The following is a 9,909-nucleotide window of genomic DNA, read 5'->3' as shown; positions in this document are numbered from 1 at the left end:
TTCCATTTTCAAAGATCTTAAAACATGTTACTTCTAGTGCTTCTATTCTCCAAGGTAGATATCCACAAAATCCTTTACATAAGCCTCTTTTTACTAACCCACTAAAAGTTGTCCAGAATTTTATTGGGTTCTCCCGGATGAGGTCTGATCATTGCAGAGCAAAGCTCAACTCTGCCCTTTCTATGAGGTACAACTTACAACCAGCGCTCCACTATTCAGAGGCAGGTTGGCCAGTTATGGATTGCTCAGCAAGTGGCTAGGATCCACTTTTTTTTTATTTATTTTTTTATTGGTTATGAATATTCATGAGATACAAAGCTGATTGTCCCTGCCCTAGATGTGAAAGCCAGATCCATATGGCATCATACCCTTACAACAAATTGCTATTGTACCCTGTGTCCCTTACCCAGTTATTCCCAACCTTCCTCCCCCTCCCACTTTCCCCCACTCCACTTTGTATCCATAGGTATGTTCTCTCCCTCTGCAAGTCCAACATACCACTGTGGTCTTTCTTTCCTTCTTTCTTTCTCTCTTAGCTCCCACATATGAATGAGTACATGCAGTATTTATCCTTCTATGCTTTGCTTATGTCACTCAACATAAATTTCTCCAAGCTCATCCATGTTGTTGCAAATGAGAGGATTTTGTTCTTTTTTTATGGCAGAGTAGTATTCCATAGTGTATGATATATATCACAGTTTCCTTATCCAATCATCCATCAATGGACATTTAGGTTAGTTCCATATCTTGGCTATTGTAAACAGAGCTGCGATGAACATGGGAGTGCAGGTATCCCTTCGACATGATGATTTCCATTCCTCTGGGTATATACCCAGAAGTGGGATTGTGGATCATATAAAAGATCTATCTGTAGTTGTTTGAGAAACTCCATACTGTTTTCCATAGTGGTTGTACTAATTTGCAGTTCCACCAACAGTGTAGGAGCGTTCCCTTCTATCCACACCTTCACCAGCATTTGTTATTCTCAATCTTTTTGATTATTGCCAGTCTAACTGGGGTGAGCCAATATCTCAATGTGGTTTTAATTTGCATTTCCCTGATGACTAGTGATGTTGAGCATTTTCTCATGTACCTGTTGGCCATTTGTATGTCTTCCTTTGAAAAATGTCTATTCAGCTCCTTTGCCCATTCTTTAATTGGGTTAGTGAAGATGCAAACTGAGAAATAAAAGGTAATTTCCCCACAAGCTCAGAATTCCAAATGCTTTGTGATGGGTGCTGAGATTGTGTTGATAAATAGCTCTGGCCTAATTCCCAAGTCTCTCCAAGATGAAAATCTCTCTAGAATCTCAATCACTTTCATCCTAGAGACACTTGGGAATTAAGACAGAACTATTTATCAACACAATCTCAGCACCCATCACAAAGCATTTGGAATTCTGAGCTTGTGGGGAAATTACCTTTTATTTCTCTGTTTGCATCCTCATCCTGCTCTCCAAAGAAAGAAAGTAAAATTGGATCTAAAATGATTAAGAGGTTTGAATTTTATGAAAAATGTTTGAGAGGTAAAGGAAGGAGAAAGAGCCATGGGGGAGTGTATACAGAACAGACTACCTATGTTTTTTAATAACAGTTTTGTCACCCACCATAGAAAAAAAAGAAGCATAGAAATGCCACTAAGTATGGTTCCTTGAACATCCCCTTGTAGTATTAGCCCAATGAGATGCTATTCTTTTATTGAGGCACACCAGATAACCAGAAACAGTGAAAGTATTGCCTCTCTCAGGGTACTTACCTTTAAACAAATATCAAGGTCTTCAACATTAAAAATAAACCTTGACAGAATTATACCCATCAGCCATCAGGTAAGAGACAGAAATATTGCCCTCACCAGTTAATTCACAAGACATAAGCAGCCAACTAAAGACGAACCTCACAGTTACTAATGAAATTCTGGTGTCCAAACTAGGTTCTGTTACAATATGAATAGTCACAATTAACTGTAAGATTATAAGCACCACATTCAGAGTAACAACTACAGCTAAACATCTGGCTCAAATATTATAAAGCATCTAAATTTTATAGAAACTTCAAAGCACTCATACGTTGCCCATTTCTCATTTTAATTATTAAAATATAGGCCAGGTTTTTGGAATATAGACCTAATGACAGATTTTTTTTTAAGTTTTTGAAGTCTTTGCATTAATTTCCAATAACTCTCTAAACGAATATCAAGGCAGACACTCTTGGTCCTATTAAATAATTTTTAATTAAGTCAGCAGCTCTTAAATTTAAAATGTCAGGTAGCATTACTTTCGCTTTTACTTACTATTACTAATGCTACTTCCAGGACACCTAGTTTGGTGTCCTACCTACCTTGAACTTAATATCTAATTGACGAAAAAAATTACCTTCACTATATTAATCTATTTCTTTCCACATTTCTTTATTGAAGATTTTTTATTATAGTGATTATGTAGTTCCTTAAGTGTCTTGTTTCAAATCTCCATATGATTTGAGATTTTAAATCTTATCTGATATAAATTTCACTCATTCACTGTCTGCATTTCTCATTACTATAGTGAAAACTTTCACTCCCTCTTCTTAAGAAATATTAATTCAAGGTGTTATACCGTATTTAATTTTCTATTAAGTTAAATGACCTAGAATTAGTGGATACTAATGTAAAACATAAAAAATGCTCTTCCCACAGGTTTCTTCATCTCACCTAATGGCAACTCCATCATTCTATGAGGGTACTTCAGAAAGTTTGAAGAAATATAGAAATAAAAGATAATATGAATCTTTCCATGAACTTTTTGAAATACCCTCATACTTGTTTAGGACAAAATTTTGTCAGTCATGACATGCCTTTTGTTGCCTTTCTAACCCCAGTTCTACCACTTGCCCTTGCTCGCTCCACTCCAGCTAAGCATCATTGCTAACCCTTGAATATGATTTGCCCAGGACAGCTCCCATCTTGGGTGCTTTGTACTTGATCTTGCCTATGCCTGGAAAGCTTGTCTTCCAGTCAGCATGTGGTGCATCCTCTCACCTCCTCCAAGACACCGACCAAATATGCAAACTCCCTGCTCAGCACTCTCCATTCCTTTTCCCTGCTTTATTTCTCCCCATAGCACCTATCAGCATCTAACATACTACATACTTTATTTATTTTGTTTATTTTTTGTCTCCTTCTATGTGATAGACAAAATCTTAAAGATGTACACCCAAGATTTATGTCCCTTGGTCATTCGAGCAAGCACTAATCTAAGTACCACTGTGAAGGGACTTTGCAGATGTAATTAAGGTTGCTAATCGGCTGACCTTAAAAGATGGAGATTATCCTGAATTATACAGGGGGACCCAATGTAATCACCGGAGCCCACAAAGCACATGAGAAAGGCAGAAGAGTCAGTCAGGGACACGCAGCAGAAGAGGAAGACAGAGGAGTGCTGGGGGAAGGAGCAGGTCAGAGAGATTCAAAGCACAAGGAAGACTCAATAAGCCACTGCTGGTGTGAGGCGCAAGAGGAAATGCAATGGGAAAAGCAGGCATCCTGAAGGTGGTGAGAGAGGTACCCAATGACAGCTACTAAGGAAATAGACACCTCAGTCCTCTCACAAGGAACCGAACTCTGACAATAACCTGCATGAGCTTGGAAGCAGATTCTTTCCCAGAGGCCCCAGAAAGAAACAGAGCCCTGTTGCAAAAAGGTGAAGCACATCCCTTGATTTCAGCCTCGTGAAACCCAGAGCAGCTGCGCCATGCTGCAAGCAGACGTCTGACCTACAGACAGTGAACGGATGTTGTAGGAGTATAAAGTCACTAAATTTATGATAATTTGCTACAGTAGCATTAGAAAACCAAAACACCCTATTAGGATATAGGCCCTATGAGGGAAGGGATTCTCATCCATTTTGTTTTGTTTAGTTTTGAATTTCAGAGCTATGCCCAGAACTCAGAATAGCACCTGACAAGAGTAGAAAATAAAGACTACGTATGTGCAGCATAAATAGTCTTTCCCACGAAATACATAGTCTCTCCCACGGTTTTTCCCATGAAATTTTACAAGGTCTTATGAAATTTTTACCTCAAAAATACTGAATAAAAATATTTACAATTAAAATGTGAAAGGTGAGCTGATTTGAAAACTGTTTATTCAGTACTTTGCATGTCTACGAGTTAGCAGTGATCATCAGTTCCATGGCGCAGGCTCAGGAAACAATCAAATACCAATTCCTAAAGTGGTATATTTCAGACTGCAAGTTGCACCATATTAGCAGGTGATAAAACCAATTAATGGCATTGACATAGATGGAAGGAAGGGAGGGAGGGAGAGAGGAAAGAATAAAATAAAACCTAAAATACCATAGTGCAGCTTTAATTTTAGTGTGGCGTATGTACAGTGTGTGTGTTGTGTGTGTGTGTGTGTGTATGTGTGTGTGTGTGTGTGTGTGCTGAATCACAATGTAAAATGTATTTCCTACTGTGAGTACCATTAGAGTAATTTGAAAATCACAGTTCTAAAGGTCATTACGCTCTGTGCTGTGGACCAGAGTGCAATTTAGGGCCTGACTGGAGGTGAGATGAAGGCAAATGAATTGGGATGTGTCTGTTAAAAAGGGCTGATCAAGAAAACACTATACTACCCTAAATCTGCACTTAAATTTGCAAGGCAAGAGAGTGTTATGATTGAAAAATACACAAATTGTACCACCTTAAGGTAAGAAAATGCACTTTTTTCCTCTTGCTGCGTTCTTCCTTTGAGACCCACAGCAGAGCAGAGTCACTGAGCCTTTGTATAAAATCCAGTAGCCTATGAAAAGGGACAACCTGAGGCTTTAATCAGCAAAGCATCATGAGACGCTATTTCTTTTCTCCCTCACAGGGAAAGGATTAAAAACCTAATAGTTATCTATCTTACAAGATTAGCCAGTTATTAGTGTCATGTAAATTTATTTGGAAAGGAAGTTAGAAACATCCTCAGCACATGGAACCATAGAATAAATGTTGGTTAGAGGAACTTGAAATTGAATCTAGCTCAACATCTTCAATTTTTGCAGATGAGGAAGCTGAACTAAAGACTTATGTTATCCCATTATTATAACAATGTTATTCTCAATTTATATTTACCATTGATTCCAATGTTTATTGTCAGTGGACTGCATATGGTAAAGAAAAGAATAATGCAACTGTAAATTATTCATTCCCCCACTCACGGGCATACTTCTTGTGGGCAGGGATCATGCCATGCATCTCTGTATTCTCCTTAGTGTTTCCTGTGGTTGGGTAAATTAAATAAAATAATATCTGCAATGCACTTAGCAGAGTGCCCAGCACACGGTAAGAGCTAAGAAAATGCTTTTATATTTGCTTTTGTTGTTTTGATTGTAATATGAGCATTATTATTATAAAAGTCATACATAGAAAACTCTTAATATCTGTTGATTTTCATTGCATTCTGTAATGAAATAAAATCATATTGTATGCCCTTAAAATTCACTTATATTTGAAGGGATATTTAAAAATTATAGAGTTCTTATATGCTTAAAGCACTTTAAGTAAATGAATAAAGATGAAAGAATTCCAATTAGTTAAAAATTACCCAGAAAATTTCTTCTTAAGCATATGAAAAGTCAATAGACCTGAGATTCATGATTCATAAAGATAATCTTTCTCATGACAATATAAAGTCTGGTACAACGTGAAGTTAAGTTCATTTTTCTTTAGGTAAAATTCAGACATAAGAACTACAGTGACTACTGGAGTTTGGAACTTAGTGTCCATACCAACAGGCCAGAGCTGTAAATCCTAAAAGCAGAATTACTTTAGATCTTCCACAGAGAGAATATCAAAACAGTAAAAAGAAATGAATTACAGTCTTTTTTTTCTGATGATTCTTACAATGTTAAAGATATTTTTCCTCAAATCTCATAAGCTCTACAGCACCTTTCCCCCCTGCTACTTTTGTATTGTATAATTAGCATAAAATTATGTGCTCTTTCGCACTGGAAAGAATATTCTTTTATTAATGACTCTTTGAAAAATTCTTTATTATTTATCTTTGAAAGTAAGTTTGAAATCAAAAGGCTTATATGACTTTTCCTTTATTTCTTTTTAACTTAGCAGATCTTAAAAATAATATAAGAAATGGGTATGGATGTCACCGACTGTTGTAAATGTTCTATTTTAGAATGAGAAATAGGGTTTGGGCAACAAATGTTGCACCCTCCAATCTCTCTATATTTTAAATGTTTAGGGTTTTAAAGAACATGCATGCAACAAAATGTCAATGTTCCAACAAGGGCTCTCTTCCTTGCATTTTCCCCTTGTTAGGACAAATAGAAAATGGGTGCAAACAACAATAACAACAAGAACAACAACAGAACAAGCTTCCTGAATCAGTACAAAGACAGAAAGAAGGAGAACATAATCCACATTTATAGTAAGTACAATGTAGGTTCCAAATTAGTCTTAAATGGGGAGTTCCCACGCTCTGATTTGTAGCAATACTGGAAGGTACCACTCAACTCTGCTGAGGCCATGCAATCCTCATTGCTGTTCTTGGCTGACTGCTTTTTTTTCTAAAATTAAGCTTACCAAAGCACTCCAGATTGGATATGGGCAATTATAAGATAGGGTGTACATTATTGCAAATTTTAATCATTTCTCAAGCCATTTCACTTGCAGTGATAATCCTATAAAAGCAGCATATCTTGCATAAGAAACACAAATAGCTTCTGGCTGAGAGCAGCTCTTGAGTTACTTTGTAACCTATTCCTGCTTAACTTCTGGACTTCCCGTTTATAGCTGGGATCTGCCAAATCAGGGCTCTAAGAGGCTTCCTGGTTCACTGCAGCGATGGCTACCTTATTCAAGACTGACAAGTGGAAAACAACACCAATGGTTAAAATCATGGTTCAGGTTTTTTCTCAATAATACCACTGCTATTTATGTATGGTGGAAACTACCTCCGTCTAACACTTCCACTGTGGGCAAAGTAATACTGTTCCCAGAACTATTTCAAGAATTTTTCTTATCTCCTACACTTTTTGCACCATTTCAGTGGGGATGACACAGCAAGAATAATCTGACGACCTTGGAAACCTTGCTTCTTTTGTGACATTGGAGAAATTTGACTAAATTATTTGGTGAGCCAAACCAACATTCGTAATTGTACATTTTACCCTAGCCATTTGGAATGCCATGATGGTCCTTCAGTTGAAAGTGCCTAAGTAGCACCATTTTCACCAGCAATATTTTTTCTTATGAAGGATAAAATAGGATAATATTAATTTACTTAGTACTCAAGAAACTCCTTCTTTCAAGCCTTTTTCTCCTCTCTTATACATGAAGATTTTTTCTTTTTTAAATGGGAATCGTGAACTTATAGGATTGGAAGGGACTTTAAAAGTAATTCAAACACATATTGTTGCATGATTCCTTTGCACAACATCTTAAATGAGGTTTTCCAATTCCAGCTATTCTTAAGGGCAAAAGATCCGAAAGAAAAATAGGAAGTGCTATCCAGTCTATGTGGGACAATGTCTTATACCTAATACAAAGTATAGGATCTAGGTTCGGGTTTCCCTACTCAGGAGTCCTCAGTCTCTCATCCATCTTGTTTCATTAGTTTAGAAAGAATTTGTGAAGCAGAGACTGAGTTTGAAGATTGGGTTGAGAATGTGGCCGGCTGGGAGTAGAACAGCAGTTCTAAAAAACTTTTTCTCCACAAATTTAGATAGCATGGTCTTGACCTTTTTATTTCAATGATCCGGAAAGTTAAAGATATTTTTAAAGGTCTACTTTATATGAAAAGAACTAAAGGTAATATCACTATTACTTGAGAGTAAGTTAAATTATCTAGTAAAAAAATACAGGTTAAGAGATTAGGTTTTGGAATGGGACTGTGTGGTTTGAACACTGGCTTCCCAATTTATTAATTATATGACCTTGGAAAGTCACTTAACTTTTTGAAGTTTTGGTTTTACTCAATGATAAAAGTCATAATAGTATCTTCTTCACTGGGCTATTAAGATTCAACAAGCTAGTTCATGTAAAGCACTTTGTTCTATACGTGGCATATGTTTTAAGTATCCAATAAATGTTAGCTTCCCCTTGTCCACTGAAGTAATGAAAACATAGAATTTGGTTGTATAGAGCTCATTGTGGTTTTTGTTTTTTTATTTTCTTTTTAAAATTTGTTTCAGAATCTCAAACCTTCAGTGAATTTCCCTGACTGCTATTTTGAACTGAGAATTAATAGTGTTAGGAGAAAAAATATTTCCATGGTATAAGTAACTCATAATAAAATTTTATATTGCCAGAATATTTTTAACAAATCAATATGTTTTATATCACGTGCTAACTCACCGAATAATGCGATTATTTTAACTAACTAATCATGCACTCAGTGGATTGTAGAAAGGCGTGCCAAAATTTAGCTAACAAGTTAAAGTCCAGAATAATTTGAAAAATGTGTTTTACTTGTACTGTTTGAAACTTGGTCATGCCTGTGTATGTCTGATCAGTCAACACATTAAAGACATTACTTGACAGACTGAATTATATATCTAGATGAAATTATAAAATAACCCTCTTGAACATGCCCAATGTTTAAAAAAAACTGCTATGTCAAACAATATCATAAATTAATGTCTCTAGTTTTCTGTTACTTTTTAGAAAACATCCCCTTATACCAATATTCTGTTATATTCCTCAGTTATCCAACTCTAATCAATAGTTTGCTTTACCTCAGAGCAAAAAACAAACAAGGCAAAACCTTAATTTGCTAATTCTACAAAGAAAGGAATTCAAATTCTGACAGTCCAGAATATAAAAGTAACTAATTTGAAAATCAAGTAATAGCTATGTTTTACTTCTCTCCCTTCCCCCAGAAGTTAGTCATTGCAAGGTTGAAATATATCATTGGCTTAGGAGTATTCTTTTTGTATTGACCCTGAGACTGAAACTCCACTCAATAACCCATTATAAATGTCTGCAAACCTTAACCATTTGAAAACTATTTAATGATTCAGAAATTAGGAAGATCAAAATAATTATTTTCATAAAACTGAAAGAAACTTAGTTGGAAAATTTTATTGTCAAATATAATAAGTTGGTTTTTTTTTAGGAAGAGTAAGTTCTAGTGTTCTAGAGCACTGTAGGAAGACTACAGTTAACAACAGCCTCATGTTATAATTTTGTAGAGCTAGTGGAGAGAATTTTGAATATTCCCAACACAGAGAAATGATAAATGTTTGTGGTGATGGACATGCTAATTACCCTCATTCGATTATTGCACATTGTACCTATACACCCAAATATCATAATATACACCATAAATATATACAATTATTACGTGCCAATTAAGAAAAAATAAATTTAATAAAGTGGAAAAAATAATTTTTTTCCAGAAGTTATTCAGATTACTATACATTAGGGAAAAAAAGAGATCGGTGTCTCTTTTGCAGCATTCAACATGCATCCTCAGGAGGTTTCACGTTACTGTCAGTATCTCACGAAGGAAAAGCGTTTATTTATCAGAACACATGACAGTTGATGGTAATCTATACAAGATGTTATTCTGAGTAAAATAAAAATGTGCTATGAGAAAAGAATTAAGGAAAAATATGAGGAAAAAAAACATACTATGCAAAACTATACTCTCTTATTCCACAATCATATTGATGAGGTTACTGCACACGCACACATTCTCCATCAACTCAGAGACACTTTTGCTTTCCCAAGCTGGCTGTTCACTTACCCTAGTTGTTTTTACTTTATTCCCAGAGGAACAGCTCCATCCTTTCCGATCCGGAAGAACTTTACATTCCTCTCCCTCTAGACATGGCTGCATGTGGCACCACCATTTTTGTTCCACTATTGAAGCTACAGGATAGAGAAAAATTGACTCAGTATTTTCTATTGGGACTGTTAGTTCTCT

The 9,909-nt window shown here is 35.8% G+C and overlaps 1 protein-coding gene across 1 annotated transcript in view; it reads right to left on the bottom strand.

Moving 5' to 3' along the window:
• Positions 1–9,633: 9,633 nt before the first annotated feature.
• The window catches only part of TAFA2 (TAFA chemokine like family member 2), a 379,759-nt gene continuing 379,483 nt past the window's right edge, over positions 9,634–9,909 (bottom strand). Inside the window, exon 4 of the mRNA XM_063115654.1 lies at positions 9,634–9,854. Coding sequence (XP_062971724.1) covers positions 9,634–9,854 — 221 coding nt within the window. The remainder of the gene's footprint in view (positions 9,855–9,909) is intronic.

This window comes from Cynocephalus volans, chromosome 12, assembly GCF_027409185.1.
Source record: "Cynocephalus volans isolate mCynVol1 chromosome 12, mCynVol1.pri, whole genome shotgun sequence".
Lineage (NCBI taxonomy): Eukaryota > Metazoa > Chordata > Mammalia > Dermoptera > Cynocephalidae > Cynocephalus > Cynocephalus volans.
This window is presented reverse-complemented; position numbering and strand designations above follow the sequence as displayed.